This window comes from Typopeltis vanoorti, chromosome 4, assembly GCF_054136105.1.
Source record: "Typopeltis vanoorti isolate ZY-2024b chromosome 4, IOZ_Tvanoo_1.0, whole genome shotgun sequence".
Taxonomy (NCBI): domain Eukaryota; kingdom Metazoa; phylum Arthropoda; class Arachnida; order Uropygi; family Thelyphonidae; genus Typopeltis; species Typopeltis vanoorti.
The window spans coordinates 79,329,786-79,347,185 of NC_143552.1; the positions used below are offsets into that span (position 1 = coordinate 79,329,786).

At 31.8% G+C, this 17,400-nt stretch overlaps 1 protein-coding gene across 2 annotated transcripts in view; it reads right to left on the reverse strand.

Annotated features, from left to right (window-relative positions):
* Nucleotides 1-2,240: 2,240 nt before the first annotated feature.
* mtm (phosphatidylinositol-3-phosphate phosphatase) overlaps nt 2,241-17,400 on the reverse strand; it is a 160,016-nt gene continuing 144,856 nt past the window's right edge. For both annotated transcript variants that reach the window (XM_090391293.1, XM_090391294.1), the window contains one exon: nt 2,241-5,644. In XM_090391293.1, coding sequence (XP_090247419.1) covers nt 5,498-5,644 — 147 coding nt within the window. In that variant the 3' untranslated portion in view covers nt 2,241-5,497. The remainder of the gene's footprint in view (nt 5,645-17,400) is intronic.

Genomic DNA, 17,400 nt, shown 5'->3' on the forward strand with positions numbered 1-17,400 from the left:
ACAGTTATATTCATCATATAAATTCATTAAAAATTTAACTAACATAACTTTGCAATACTGTTTCCGCACCTGGGACTAACCAAAAAGAAAAATGATTCCACTACCCTTCCTCCAAAATTGTTCCAAAAAGCATAAACATGTATAACTTACTAATATCCTATAATCAACTGATAAGGTTGTTCATTTTTAGCCTATAGCATTTTTTGGTTTATTTCATGTGATATTCATGATTTTTTATATTAATATTTAGTCACCACGAGTCCTTTCACGGGCATGATATAATCACTGCTAATTTCAATCAAAATAACATATAGTACAATGCACTGCATTTATATACTAACACAAGTTTTAATATATTTTGCAATTTATAAAAATTAATAGGATATAATAATTAAAAAAGCTGTTCACAAGTAATAAAAAATCTAGTGTGAACAAAATAATTAGCAGTTGGGCCTGAATACTAGTGGCTGAAAAACAGAAATCTGTTACATATGAGGAAAATTTAATAATATAGCATCTCTCTCAGTCTTTAAAACCAGCACCATTTATATTTTTTATAGTAGCAATCTTTACTCTTTATTTGCTTGTGTCATTGCAAAAAACATTTCCTCTTGTCATGCAATATCCTAAAATGTTTTGACTATTACTGTGTATAAAAATATAAACTACAAAGAGCATAATGCTATGATGTAAGCCAGAATTATGCAAACTGAAATAACACCAATTTGTTTTCAAATGCCATTAAAAATTTATCAACCTGAATTATAAAGCAAATCTGGCTAAAAGTAGTATTTGATTCAGTAGCCAAAATGTTTGGAAGTTCCAAGTACAGGTGTTTCAGACAATATAAATTTTACATGGTTAATAGTTTGAAATTTTAAAAGATAATTCTTTTTCACCAATGATAAATGGGAAATTTCTCCTATTTGTATTCTGAAATATATAGATAGATAGAATTTTTTTATTCTCCTGAAATAAATCAAGCAAATCACTGAAAGCTATATTACATCAAGGTTGATTGATGTAATACTCACTAGCTTCAGGAATATCAGCAAAGTTTCATATAGTCAATAAATGGATCTATGACTCTCTTGATGAGCAAGCAAATATGTTCCACTGTGATACACAAAAAGAACTGCAAATGGGTTTCCCTGTTGCAGACAACTTAGCACACATTGATTATATAGATTAGTTATGTGTTGCTGATTATTCTTTAGATACCAATGTTTCTTTTAATTATAAAATTAATGTTGGAAAACACTTTTAAGGACTATAATGACTTGAGAAAATACCATGCTCTCAAGAGAAATGTTTAAATGCAGTTTAAAACAAAGTACTCAAAAAAGTGATTTATTACTTTAAACTTTGGAACAATAAGATATAAACAGTGCTACAGGGATAGCAGACCTCTTAAAATGACCAAAATCAAACAAGATCTTGCAATAAAAATCAAAGCACTTTGTATCCCTGAATAAAGTACATTCCCTTTTAAATAAACACAAATTCTACCACCAGACATATCATTTATCAATACCAATTTACTCAGGATTAATGTTAAAGAATGAAACTATTGAATGACATGCAATTAAAAAAAAATTGGAAATTTAAACAGCAGTGAAGGAAGAGGGAAAAAACAAATCAAAGCAAGTTTATGATATTAGAAATTGTGATGTTCCACCTTCCCCCTCTTAAAAAAAATAAGAGGGACAATAAATCAGTTACAGTAAGTCATCTAGGAAATAAAATAAAACCAATTTGCAACAAAATATCTTCAAAAATATTTTACAAACTAATCAGGAAAAAAATCGACAAGAACAATTGCTGATTCCAAATTACAAAGTATAATTACCAAAATTAAATAATGACTATATATGCTGAGAAATTCTGAATCACAATATATTTTATGATAAGGAGAATGGAGAAAAATCAAAATGTGTCAGAACTATTAAAATAACTGTAAACAAAGTCTCACACAAACTAGTATTTATGAATTTTTGACAATTGTGGAGAAACAGTCCAAAGAAAAACCTGAAATATGAGTCCTCAGACATGATGTTATTTAACAAAATTTAATATGCATGTGTGTGTGTATATATATATATATACACACACATACTATATATATATATATATATATATATATATATATATATATATACACACACATACTATATATATATATATATATATATATATACACACACACATACTATATATATATATATATATAATATGTATCCTTAAAAGTAAAGAATTTTAATGCATTTATGTTCTTTGAATTCAGCTTTAAATAACTTTTAATCAATCATGATTGCATTTTGGCTGCTGCAAAATCAAATAAAAATTCATAATCCCATGTGAAAGGTCAAAATTATTAAACTTTTATTAAGTTAAGCCAAATATGATTAAAAACTTTTTTTTTCATATTATTCAAAAACAAATTCAAATTTATAACTAAATTTTTACTTTGCTTAGTCAAGTCATCTTTGTAAAGAATGCTTTTTGATAGTGTATATTTCATTTAATAATAATATTTTAAAACATTTTCTCACTTTTGGTGCAGGAAAAGTGTAAATCTGCCAATTTCATTAGAACATCTTTTAGAAAAAAGAATTAATTGAGTCTTTAATGAAGATGACAATTTTTTTTGTAATTTTGATTTGCTATACATAAACAAGTTAACAATGTGATAGAAATACTTTGGAGAAGAAAAAAAATTTAAATGAGTTAATTTCATAGTCTAAGATGATGAAATTACTTGAAATATATAAAATTATGAGAATCTCAAAGAATGGTGTGGGTGTTTAATAATTCACTCAAACTGATATCTAATAATGTTAATTGACACTGTCATTTTCTGACATTCCAAAGTTAGAAGTGAACAAAATGAAATAATGGCTGAAGGAGAATGTACAAAAATAAGTCAACAGCAAGATCTTTGCATACATCCAAATATTAGATGTAATCATTAATGTTATACACAAAATTGGAGTTTATCTTCTTGTAGTCTTCCAACTATCAAAGAAATAAATAAAATGCCATTAACTCGAGAAAAAGATTTTTTTTTTAAAAAATTGATGTTATGAACAATGTGTTGAGTATAAAAAAAAAAAAATTCTAGTCAACACATTTTCTGGCTGGTTAAGTATTCATTCCAAAATAGTAAGAAGAAAAGGATGAAGTTTTACAACATCTAGCATCAATATTGTCAACTATGATCCTTCAAAAAAAGAACTATTTCACACACGACTTGTAATTTAATAAGTAGCCCATCTGTCCAAAAGAACTTTTAAATGAAGAACCCACTTCGTAATTACTGCAATAATCTCTTCTCCTTACTCGTTGTGAATGTTATTGTACAGTACAGTAATATATGCTAATTTTACTAATTTTACAGTAAAATCATATAATTTCAGTGTCCACATTGGTCTAAGATACAATTTTCATTCATTTGACCTCTCTGTAATATATATATAAAAGAGGTCACACATATTAATCAAGAGTAATTTAAATGTTTAACTGATTATTATTACACCATTTTATACAATTTAGATAATCCAGCTATAAATCCATGTCATTAAAGATCATTATTTTAGATACTATCATCAGAACTATCCGTCTTTTCAGTTATCAGAAATAAATGAATTTATCAAAATAAAAAAATTAAATAAAATAAAAACCTCTCCTAATCCCCTTATCAGAGAAAGCCCAAGTAAGTAACAGCTAAATAAATCAGCTTCCTGGCAAGATAGACATCAAGTCAAATTTTCTGATGCAAAGAATAGAGAAACTGTTATCATTGTTTGCAGTTATTTAAATAGTGGACAATCCAAGATATCTTATTTATTTCTGATCTGTGTCATAAGATTAGAAACCTTGTTGTCAACAGCAAGCAGCATCTATAATCAAGAATACAGGATTAGTGATCCCACAGGGTAGTTAAGTCAAAAAAAGAAAAAATTAGAATCACTCTCTCTCACACACACACACACACACACACACACACACACACACAGAGAGAGAGAGAGAGAGAGAGAGAGAGACCAACTGATTCTTTCACTCCTGCTTTACAAATCTCATATCTTGTTAACTGAACATACACAGCATATCATCCATTACTTTCACTGAAAATATACATAAAACTTCTAAAATAGAAAATATATATTGACACAAACTGAATCATCTGCATAGCAGAAAAAAATATTTTAATCAGCAGAGAAGCCTTACTAGAGTGATACATACAGTTTTCTTCTCTAAAGTGGTCTAGTGAGGTGTTCATTCTGAACTAAATCATGATTCTGAAAATCTTGAAAAAAGTGAGAGAAATTTGACTTCAGATCAAAGTTTTCCATCACTGAAAACTGGACAATCAAAATATGAACTACAACAGAAGTATAATTTCTTAAAAAATAAAGGACTATTTTTTCATCCTTCTACCAATCTTGATCTTTTTTCTACCTTCATCTAAGTTTGGAAAACAATGTTAAGGATCACACATTTCTGTTCAATCTTCTTGTTATTTGCATTCTCATGTTGTTACTTTTCCAACTTGAGCAAAAATGGAGAAATTTTTGTATCAGAAAAAGTGTTTATAGTACAGTTTCAATTTATTTAAGCTAAAGTATGGTAAAGCAGCCATTAAGTATATTAACTAATAATAATAATTATTAGTTTTCTTTAAGAGTAACAAATGTTTAAAATAAAGAGATTACGTTAAGGTAAAAAAAAAAGAAAAAGAAATTGAAAAATACAGCAATGATTTCAGTATTAAACTAAACAAAGACTTCAAAGAGTCCAAAACAAAAAAAAAAAAAACTGTACTGGGTTAGGGTTACAGGCTAAGACTCAAGAATTTGTTTGGACACATATTGAGATGATATCAAAGGATATTTTGCCAATTTAAACACCTACGAACTGATAATCTTCAAATTATTCTCTTATTAGCATTTGCATTTAAAAGTTCATTCATCACAATTTATATATTAAGATTGGATGGAGATGAGTTCCTAGTTAAATTACTAACAAAGAAATGCATATTTAGACTGCAGTTTTAATAAAATTGCAGTCTAAATAAAATAAACTTAAATAAAATTCCTTAGATTTTGCTAAATAAAGCCATTTGCAAGATGTGCTATAAAGATAATTTTAATTAAATTAGTTTAGAGACTAGTTATTTCAAAAAATGAAAATCAATACAACTAAAGGTGATATATAACAATATATGAGAAACAAAGTTCTTATCACTCTTGGCATTCTTCTCTGCTAGTAATTGAGTGAAAATGACCTATACGTATAAGCCAGCCATCAGGTTTCAAGAACTGTAAAATATTCCAGTTTCTTTCAAGCAGACTGAGTTTCTATGAAATCATTTCTACAAAGAGCACACTAATTATTGTATTTAAGTTCACTTTGGCATCAACCACAGTTTCAGAAATGGAAATCCTTTGTAATCTCTGAATATTACTAGATTTTGTTATCTTATTGTTCTATTTGCTTATCACACTGTTACTGGAGATGACACACGAGGAGAGGGTGCCAGGTTTCGAGTATTCTTTGCTTCCAATTCTTTTTTAAGTTCCTCGAGCATTTTTTGAAGTTGGCTCTTTAAGTCTAGCAGTTCACGGCATCTAAGATGGATAGGCTCCTAAAAGTAATAAAACATACAAACAACTAAATTATTTGATTCATGAGATTATCTGCCATGGAGACAATATCTTACTTTAAATTATGTGGAACTAAATGAGCCATCAACAGTATAAAGATGACTAACAGCTTGAAAGGGAATGGCTGGGGAGGTGGATAATCCTTCAGAGAGGAATGAAAATATAAAATTTTCTTTTGCATCATTCCCTACAAAGACCTCATGAACATTTTAGCATAGAGATTCAAATAAGGTTTGGCACTGGTCTACAGATTAAACACTCCCCTAACTTTCTTACAATGTATGCAGTACACACCAGTTTATTAGTTCCCTCATTATTTATGAAATCCATGGCTGCATTAGAGACAGCATCATCACATTTGTTCCAGAATATATAAACTACCAGATAGACAAATACTGAGGTACACTATGTGTGTACCCACACAATGTACCTTAGTACATGATGGGACATATGAGCCAAGTTACTGAGCATAGCATGCAATTTAGTGTCTCAGACATGCCAACTCATCAGAAAAATTGCATTCTGCTATATATAGGATGCTGACATATGACAGTGTCTACTGAGAATGGTAAAACCAGAAAACATTCAATAAAGGTAGCTTGTTGATGTGATGGGCTACAAGAACCATACTAACAGATGGGCCACAACTGGTAAAACAAAAGTACATATGTACAGAAACATATCAAAAAGCACAATGCACAGATACTGCCACAAAGGATGTTTTGATTTGAATTAACGCTGAAGCAACCAAAACTGTGAAGTCTATGTATTATATCTATTAATTGCATGATTGTTCTGGCCAGGGTGCCTGTTTTGCAGGATTAAAAACCTGAGTTCCCAGGAGGGAAAAATGCTACCATCTCCACATTCTATTCCTTTCAACAAAAAATATGAAGTTATGGATATAACTGACACATGTACATTAATACCATATACTTGAGAAACAGAAAAAAAGTTGCCTAGTCTTATAAATGAGTGGTTCCAGTTATTCCAAGCTAATGACAGAGGTCAAGATGTGGTGACAGTAAAATGAATCAAATCAACAGATTCATTATCATCGGATGACAACACTGCAGACTGGTAGCATAATGGCATGGAGATTTTCTTAAAGCATAGCAGTTCCCAGATACTAGGAAAATATATAAATGCCACAGCCTACATGAACACTGCCAACCATAAACACTGAAGCAGCAAAAATCACCTACCATTTTACATAACAATAGATGATTTTTGCACTATTATATAACAGTAGATGATTCTGCACTAGACTCTTTGGTTTTATACCAAAGGGTCTAGTGCAGAATCTGAATTACACAATTGGGTGAGAGTATCACATTTAAGAAAAACTTGATTTCATGCCTTTGTAATCATTATTTTCAGCAGGATAATGTGACATATCATACAGCATGGGTCTGAAAATGGTTCCAGAAGTACAAGGATGACCTTACCATACTTCAATTTTCTGCTTAGTTACTAGATCTTAATCTGAACCCAAGTAAGTATCTGTGGGCTATGATGGAATACATTCAAGATCCACTGGAGATCTGCAACAGTCTAATGAGGTGTGCACACATAAGGTATATTTGTTTGCATAGACCAACATCCAAACTTAACAGCAGCTCAATGAGTTGAAGTTGTTTGAGGAGCAGTGGGATTTTACTATTAGGTAGGTTATATAATAAATTGGCCAACTCAAACATGTGGATCGTTGTTATTATTCGTGGCACCTCCAAGGAGTCTAAAGACTCATCACGGGAGGACACCTACTGTACAACTCTCCGTCTCCACCACTACACTGAACCGAAATTTGAAACTTAAATTTTAAAAATAAACATTGTTTTGCTATTTGGTTAAAAAACAATGCTGGATATTTATTATTCTTCTTTTTACCAACATAAATGCCAACATAAAGTTTTTTATATTCTTTTCTTCTATACTTTTTTTAGGCTTTTAAGAAAAGTCAGATATCCCCATCTAGAAGTGAATTGTCACTGAGTTTCAAATCAAGTCAAGGAAAGAAAATCCTATGGAAATTAATTAAAAAGCTATTCAATGTCTGGTACAAAAACTACTGGTATCAAAAATGCCAGAGGATGGGTTAGCAAAACAAAAATAGGAGAACATACTTTAATCAGACCACTGCATACCACAGTACATGAAACTCACAGAAAATTGGACGAATGGGTTCATCAAGGCTATAACATGTGACTGACAAAGAACTTGAAAGCTAGAAGTTCTAAGTCTAGTATCCAAGTGACGATAAAAAATGGAAAGGAGACTAGAAACATTTGTTGCAAATGGGCACAATATGGTCACTTACAAGAGACAAATGAGATAGACATTTGCTCAGATCTTTTGAAGGCTTACTGTAATCCCTCATACCATTTATTTAAAAATATTTATTAATGAAGATGAGGCTTTCATCTATCATTACAAACACAATCTAGGTGCAACTCCCAAAAATGAGAGCATACATTATCACATGCAATAAAGATTTCTACATCAGATACAAAACTCTTAGCTTAAACCACCTTTAATAGTTAAGGCATTATTTTGAGATTTTCTTTTTTAAATATAGGCCTGACTATGGAAAAATTTATTTACACTTTTAAAAACCCAAAGCATCATAAAGAAAGGATAAACTGAAATCAGACTAATTTTATATGCTGGACCACATCCCACTCACAACTGTCTCTGAAATTTCAAAGTTTGAGTGAAAAATTGTATCATATCCAGCATACAGTGCAAAATTACAGTAACTTATTTGCTCCTTAAAGAGTCATCAGCATGGTGACACTTGACTGATGGGGAAAAAAAAAATTGTTTCGAGTCATAACCCTGCATTTCTGATTTTAATCAAAAACAAGCATGTGCACACATATAGTTAATTCTCACTACAAAAAATAAAATAAAATTGTGAAGCAGAACAATGGCGTCCAAGGCATCATTGTTTAAGGAATTCAACCAAAGGGATTTTGTACAGTACAATGTCTGCAAGATGTATGCAATGGATGGTTTGTTATAATGAATTTCTTTTGAGATTGTATCTCTAGTGACTTTTTAAGAAGTTTGTTATAGCAGTACTAAGGGTTGAACATATAACAAATTCAAAACATACATTTTCTAAATGTAAACATAATTTTTCTAAGGGGTCTATTTTAAACACTTACTCTATTAATTATGCAACAGGGTGAGATTGCCATTAACATTTTTTTAAAGGATAGTCCTATTCATTTCATTACAAAAAAAAAGACAGGTTTATTCAGAACAAAATGTATGCAGCACAGTATTTATAGATATTTGCCCATGATTTTTATCTAGATTATCTTTGAAATATGTAATATGCAAATTCTGTACTTTTGAAGAAAAAAAAACAACTATCATACATTTTTACTAAAGTATTCTCTACCTAGACACTGATAAAACAATATGTAGCTCATAATGATTACAGTGAACAAAGATTGCTTTCTGTGTTCAAAGCAAAAGTTGTTAATCAGTGATGACTCGTGAATAAATAAAGGGCCTCTTTCAACTTCAGTGACTGAAATGAATTTATTAATGCCAGAGTAAACCATGAAGTAATCAATATATTGTGGTGGGATACGTCAATTTCCATCAGTTTGAAACCCTGCATATTGGTTTTGGGGACTATAGGTTTTCAACATTTTGTGGATGGCATTATTATATATGCAATAAAAAGAGAGAGAGAGAGAAAACTTATATTCAAGTTAGCAAGTAGAACAGATTTTTATTTGACAACTTTGTCTTACACATTCATTTGGAAGGCAGAGTTATACATTATCTAGTACAAGTTTTTCCTTTCCCAACCCACTACTCATACACATACTAACATATTATAGGTTGATTGACCAACCTCTCATGTATGGGCTCAACTTAAAAAACAGATGGGCTAAGTTTACATTAAAACCAAAATAAAGATAAGTAACAAATTTTTAATTCTTTGGGCATAATTCTGGTGAAGAGAGAAAATTAAATATGGAAACAAAATAGTTAGCAAGGCTGTATTGGTTGAAGTGAGCTAAATAAATTATGTGAAATAAGAAAAACTGGCCACATAACCGGAAGCAAATAAAATAGTACTTATCTCGGGAGATCCGAACTATCCACACAATCTACCTTACCTTTCCTTGAACCATTAACAAACAAAGCACTGACAACTGACTCTGTCAACCCATTCCACTCATTCACAACTCTCCAAGCAAAAAATGTTTTCCTTACACCCCCACTAACCACACTTTTATTCAAGTTCAAGGGATGATCCCTCGTTCTGGCCCCTCTAGCCAAGTGCTGAAACATTTCCATTGAATCTATCCTATAAAATCTTTGAAGTAACTTAAATGTTTCTATCATATCTCCCGCTTTTCTCCTATCAACCAACTTCTGCAATCCACACACCCTTAACCTATCCTCACCAGTTACATTTCACAGATCACTCATCATCTGAATCTTCTTCACTGTTTCCTCATCCCCCAAGAAACCCAGAAGACCAGATCTGAGCACAGTAATTCAGATGTAGACATATTGAGGCTTTATAAAGTGGAGTAAAAACACACTAACAAGTATCTCTACTTGTTAGTGTTTCTTCAATAGCCAAGTAATCTTATGAGCTATGTTAGCAACCTTAGCAATATGTCCTCTAAACTTTAACTCACTGTCTACCATCACCCTTAAATCTCTAATCTCTAATAGCTTCATCTATTTCCTGGAGTACAGTTACATCAATGTGGTATGCAGCTTGCAATCTATTTATTCCAAAATGCATAGCTTTATATTTCTCCACATTAAACTGACATCCACTTTCTTTTGCCCATATTCACAGCCTATTTAAATCACCCTGCAAGCTCTCCACATCACCTTGATTAAGTATTACTCTACCTAATTTTGCATCATTAGCAAACAACTGAATATTTCCTTTCAGGAAATTGTACATCCCACATCATTTATGTACAAATGAAAAAGTAGTGGTCCCAGCACTGAATCTTGCAGCATGCCACTAATCACCTGTTTTTTCCTGGATTCTGCTCTTTATACCACTTTTTTGATATCTGTCCAGCAGCCACCCTCTTATCCACTTAACCAGTGTCATATCAATCCCCATTTGTTCTAATTTGCATAACAGAGTTCCATGTGGTATTCTGTCAAATGCCTTTACAAAAGCCAGCAGAATCATTGTATAGTAGCCATTTTCTTTATCCAACTCAGCTGTTACTCTATTATAAAAAGTTAGCAAATTACTAATGCATGATTGACCCTTCAAGTCTTAGAACCTCTCTTATGCAAGGGAATTCTCTCTCTCTAAATATATATATATATATTTCCATTTTATATAATGTCAAGAAAATGGAAATCTAATTCATGGTGGCAGGTCATCTTTACTTTAGTTATATTAAATATAAAGATAATACAACGAATGATTAATTAAGGAATTTTTTTTGCAAATCCCATCCACAAAAGGTTATAAACCTATAATACAGTAGTGTCAGTAATGTGGGCGGACTGAGTGTATATGAAAATCCTGCTCTACAGATCAAATATGGAGCCATGTCCAAGCCACTTTAGGCATCCAGTAAGCAGGATGATGATGTAATAATTCATCTACCAACTAAAAGGCATTCATTCTGCAATGGAGAAATGAACTTGCAGTTTACTAACTTGAGAACAGTTACACTATTCACTAAAAGACAGACTAAAATAGTGATGATCTAAGATTATGCATTTATAAATTTAAGTTATGCACTAAGTTATAAATTTCTAAAACCTAAGATCATTTAACAGGAGATGAGAGATTATTAAGATAGGTATTTGAAACAAAAATAACAGAAAAAGATCCAAAGAATAAGATACAGAAAGCGTGATATGGTCAGGACCACCTTAAAAGATAGAAAATGAGGAGTATTCAAGTTAGAGACTTAACAAATAACAATACAATATTTCAAAGAAAACTTGAAATAATAAATAAAACTTTGAATAAATAAAATCAATTAAAAATTTCAATAAATAAAACTGATAATGAAGTCATAACTGTATTGGACTACTGTATTCATTTTTTTAAATATATTCTCAGAGGATATGCGTGATACATTTTAAAAAATGAATGGTAGTTTATTTTCTTGAAGTGAATTACTGATTTCATTCAGAATCCCTCTTTACCTTAAAAATCAGGCAGGCATTATAAAGGCATCACATCACCCCTTTATCTGTAGTAGCTAATATGCTGGTGCACCAATATAATAGTACAGGGTCATTATAAAATCCTTGTGCAGTTTTAAATTTTTATAACTTCTGTTCTATACATGATAAAATCAATCTTTAAAAAAGATCAGAAATGTATATTTAGTGAAGTTTAGTATGTACTAAGAGTGATTAATTTATCTTATTGTAGTTTAGCAAAAAATTGTATTTTGCAGAATTAGGATTGACCAAATGGTTTCAACAGAAAAGAAAGTATTTTGTGCTGTGGTTAGCTGAGTTAGTCTGTAGTCATAGTAGAAAGAAGATTTACAGCCCATTACAACAAAGATGTACCACATGAGAATTCCATAGAAATGGATTCCATAAATGATAAATACAAGTAAAACATTTCAGCTATTTAGGCACGATTTTTACTGAAGATGGTTAATTAAATATAGAAATAGACAACAGAATCAGCAAAGCTGGTATGGTGGGAAGTCAATTGAATAAATTCATATGGAATAAGAGAGAAATTAGTCAGAACACTAAATTAGCTGTATACAAGACAGTGTTCAAACCAGTTTTAACTTATGGATCTGAGAGCTGGGTCAGAAGTAAAACACTTGACCAAAGACTAGAGACCACAGATATGAGAGTCCTGAGAAAGATTATAGGCGTGAACAGATGGCATCAATGGCAATATCATATTAAAAACGAGGATATTAGGAAAGAACTTGACATTGTCAACATCCAGGAATGCGTTAGCAGAGCTAATCTCAGGTGGTATGGTCACTTAAACAGAATGGGCGAGGAAAGATTAGCAAAACAAGTGTTCTCTGCCAGGTTGGCAGGAAAATGACCCACAGGAAGACCAAGATATAGGTGGATTGATACGTTACAAAGTGCCTTAGACGATAGAAATATAAGATCTGATAATGTTGGAGTCTTGACAAGTAACAGACTGATCTGGAGGAAAATTGTAGATAGGAAATTAATAATGATGTAATTTTTTTCATGTAGTACTATCATATCCTGTACACCCCTTGAGGGTACATAGCAGGAATTTGATGATGATGATGATGATAAATGATAAGTTACGATCTGAAAGGCCAAGTGTTTGATTGGACTCAACAAATTTGACTCCACTGGATTATTTATGAGGACATGTTAAGACTATTTTTTATTCAGCAAACCTCACTCTTTAGACAATCTGCAGACTAGAATGCAATTCAACTACAAAATGCATGTGTAGAACATCAGAATTGATCTTGGTTTGTATACGTAATGAGTGGACATGTTGAGAATTAATAATCCCAAGAATAAATTTATGTAAATTTGTAACAAATTCTTTTACTTATCCTTTTTTTTTCCCAGGTGGATTGTAACATATAGAATGGACATTATGAAAATTTAAAACTTCACAAGAACTTTATAATGATCCTATATTTATGGAGATACTCAGACATTTCTTTTTTCTTTTTTTTTGATAAAGTTAACATTTCACTAAATCAGGTACACTGTAAATGAATATACATATGTTATGCACTTGAAAAGATGGACATTATTAAATGATATTAAGGTTACAATGACTATTAAAACATCACAGGCCCATATTACAGATACAAACATTATAAAAATGAAAAATAAAACATATGCTTTTTTGACTAAATGTCAAGTACTTTTTTTTTTTTTTACTTTGACTCTTATGAGCAGTACTTATTTTCCTTTTGCAAATATCAACAGTCACCCAAGCTTCTGAGAAGTTCAGATGAGAATGCTCCTGTATTACAATTAATAGTTTTTTTTTCTTTGTTATCACAGAGAAAGCATGAATGTAAAGTATTTCTAGGCATTTAATTCAATTTAATTTAATTATTAACAAGTAAGAGCTTTGCTAGTCCACAGATTAGACAGCTCTTACATGTTAACAGTTTCATCAAGTTTTGTGTCAATTGATTTGACTTTCCCTAAAAACGTTTAGGTAAATTAAACATTTTTTTTTTTTTTAGAGAAATGTCAAATTTTTTTTGTTCATCACAAAATTCATGAACACAGTTTTATGAATAATGAAGACAGAACCATCCCATAAGGAAAGGGAGCAGCTACTTGGTGAAAAAACCACCTTAACACAAACAGAAATGCAATGACTTTCAATTCAAATCCATATATATCTGCCAACCACATTTTCCTTATGTACGGTTGTAGTCACACAAGAGGAGGACAAGCTGACGAGCTTCATTCTAATGGAACGAGCAACAGGGTGAAGGATTTGTTTCCCATGCAATAAAAATATCTTTAGAGAAGTCCATAAATGGCCTCCATTTAATGACTTCAGCTCTATTAGTCCATTTATATCTAGACACATACAAAGGGAATCCTGCATATAAAAACCAACAGTTTGTTGCTTTCCTTTCTAAATACAGATCTCTTCTATATGTATATCTTCAACAAGCAATCTAATTTTTGCAATCATCTAGATGTGTAAATTTCTGCTCACTATTTGAATGATTCAAATCACAAAGCAGGTCATTAAGCTCACTTTGTTCAATCCTGTCAAATGTAACAACCAGAAGATGCTTGCCTTTTTTCCTTCAGCACTAGGAACAGCAAGACCTGTAGTGGATTTATTTAGAATTTGCCTGCATAAAAAAAGTAAAACACAAAGAACATGTTTTGGATCAGAATAACATTTAAAAACAGCTCAAAGGCCTCAAAAGATTTAAAAAAAAAAAATCCTGTTGTGTCAAAAAAAGTTATTATAAATTAATAATATAAAATAAGGGAAGTGAAAGTACAAAACAGACAAACAAAAACATCCCCTCCAGAAACTAATTTATACTGCAGTTTAAAAACATGATGTAATTTACACTGCTTGGAAAGAAATCAACAAACACTCTTATGGGACAAAGTGCAAAATGCTATGTAATGAGTCACGTGTTTGTAGCCAGTATAAATTGGAGGAATATGATGTTTCCAAGTCAGTGCAACTGTGTCCAAGTGAAATGGCTGCAATAAGGAAATTGGCAGAGTTTGAAAGAGGCATTGTGATAGGATGCCATGATGCAGATCTATCTGTTGTTGACAAACTGAGACATCCCAGGTCAACAATCAGTGATACCATACTGAGATGGAAGTGCATTGAGTCAACTGCAAATGCTAAATGCAGTGGACAACCCACCACACTCACCAAACATGACCATAGGGTGCTATGAAGAATAACATGTAAAAACCACCTTTGTCAGTTGATACATCGAATGCAGAGCTCCAGGCATTGACTGGAATACAAATCTGCACAAAAATATTCAGAACCAAGGCTCACAACACGTGTTTCATGATAGGACTGGAATATGCAAACTCCACATTACCCGAACCAACATGTAGCATCATCTTCAGTGGTGCAAAGAGCATGTACAGTGGGACATGGAAGCTTGGAAAGCTGTTTTATGGAGCAACGAACATGCTACACATCTACTGAGCAGATGGGTGGGTGGTGATGCCCAGTAAATATCTCTTACCAGAGTGCATAACCCAACTATGAAATTTGGAGGTGGTGGTGGTGTGATGGTATGATCCTGTTTTTCCTGGTTTGGACTTGAACCTCCATTTGTGGTGCCACAAACAATGAACCCTGAGAGGTATCTGAACATTCTGGACAATACAATTCTTTCTATTTTGTGGCATTTCAAAGGAAATGACCATTGCCTCTTTCAGCAAGACAATGCACCATGTCAAGGCTGCTGCTGTAATTGCATGGTGGAATAAACTGGAGAGTCAAGTGAGGTCAAGGGATATCTGCCTCACAACAGTATAGGACCTCATTAGATGCCTACAGGAAGAATGGTCCAAAATTCCCATTGATTGCTATCATTTCATCTGAAAATTGAGACATAAGTGGAAGAATTCATTATAAAATAAACACTTACATTTAATATTTTTATTGTAAAATTTTCAGCAAAGTTTCATAGCCATTGCCAATACAGTTATAGGAAAACTCAAAAAAGAACAATTGAATTGAAAGCATGTGATATTATGTGCAAGATTGGCTGCAGGAGAATAGCTCCATCTGCATTAATAGATATTCAAAATAAATCACAATAAATTGATTTAGTTAATTATTTTTAAATTACAAACAAAATTTAATTGCAATTATGGAACACATGAATGGTGAGTATTAGTTAATATAACTTCCCAAAATTGAGAAAGTTTTAGGCAATCATTTTTGTTCAGATTTGGGCTGTGAATATGTGCTTCCCAGCTTTTTTTTTTTGTATGTGTTTTCACAATTCAATTGCTCTTTTTTGAGTTTTCCTATAACTGTATTGACAATGGCTATGAAACTTAGCTGCAAAAATTTACAATAAAAATATTAAACATAAGTGTTTCTGGTATAGTACGGCCACAGATACGAGACCCTTCGACATTTCTACGCATGTCAACAGAAGGAGAATCCATTCCGATAATACGGTATTCAATCCGTATAGTGGGATGAGTTGTTTATTATTACACGTTGGAAAATTAACTTCTCTTTTATGATCATTGTAGTTTTTAAAGTGGTAACTATTTGCTTGTATAGCAGTTGGAAAATTTTATGTATAAAGCACGTGATTTCACGTGTTATTGACCAATTCGTTCATCGCCTTATTTCTTTCTCCCCTTCAACATGAATTGACTCTTCATGGCAGTCTGCCAACGAGAGCTCTCCCTTCTGTGGTCAGACTATATTAATATTTTATAATGCTCGCTATCATACACTTGTAGAAATGTCCTGTAGGATTGCTGCAGTCATTGTAGTGAAAGGAGATCCTACATCTTATTAAGGTTGGTGCCACGACTGTTTTTTCCTCATACCATGGTGTTCATTGACTTTTTTCCAAGCAGTGTATATTCTGAGACAATGACAGAGTGTTAACACCTACTTATATTGCTGAGGTGCAAATGTATAATAAACCATCATAACAAAATGTGTTTTTGTAGCTCTCACCTTCATAACTGATAGACTTTCTGAGGTTCACTCACAAAAAACTGCAATTAAAAGTTTAAGGGAAAGGAGGAGAGAATTTTGATTAAAAACAATATTTCAAAGCCATTAAAAATACTTAGTACTGTAAGTGGAAAATTTGTTATGAATTTTATTTCCTATAAAATAGAAAAAAAAATCAAATAAAAGTTTGAGTAAGTCTCAAATGAAAGAGACATTCTTGTATCCCCCCCCCATGCTAGGCTCAATGGGCTCTCAAGTCCAATTAATGGCATCAGAAACCTAATTAATACTGTGATAGGGTAGTTAATCCTATTTATACAGCATGCTAAATGTCAATTGTGTGTTCACGTTGGAGGTTTAATGAAATATTATCAGCAATGAGAAAGCATTAAAACTAATTTTAATGCTCCAATATTTCATTTCAGTCACAGAGACATCTTCAGGGATTTCAAATAACTTTTGTAACAACACACACAAATACAATGCAATGATAAGTAAAACAAGTGAGTGAAACTAAAGTGGGGGGGAGAATCCAAGGCCACCCGCAAACACCCATAGAGGATG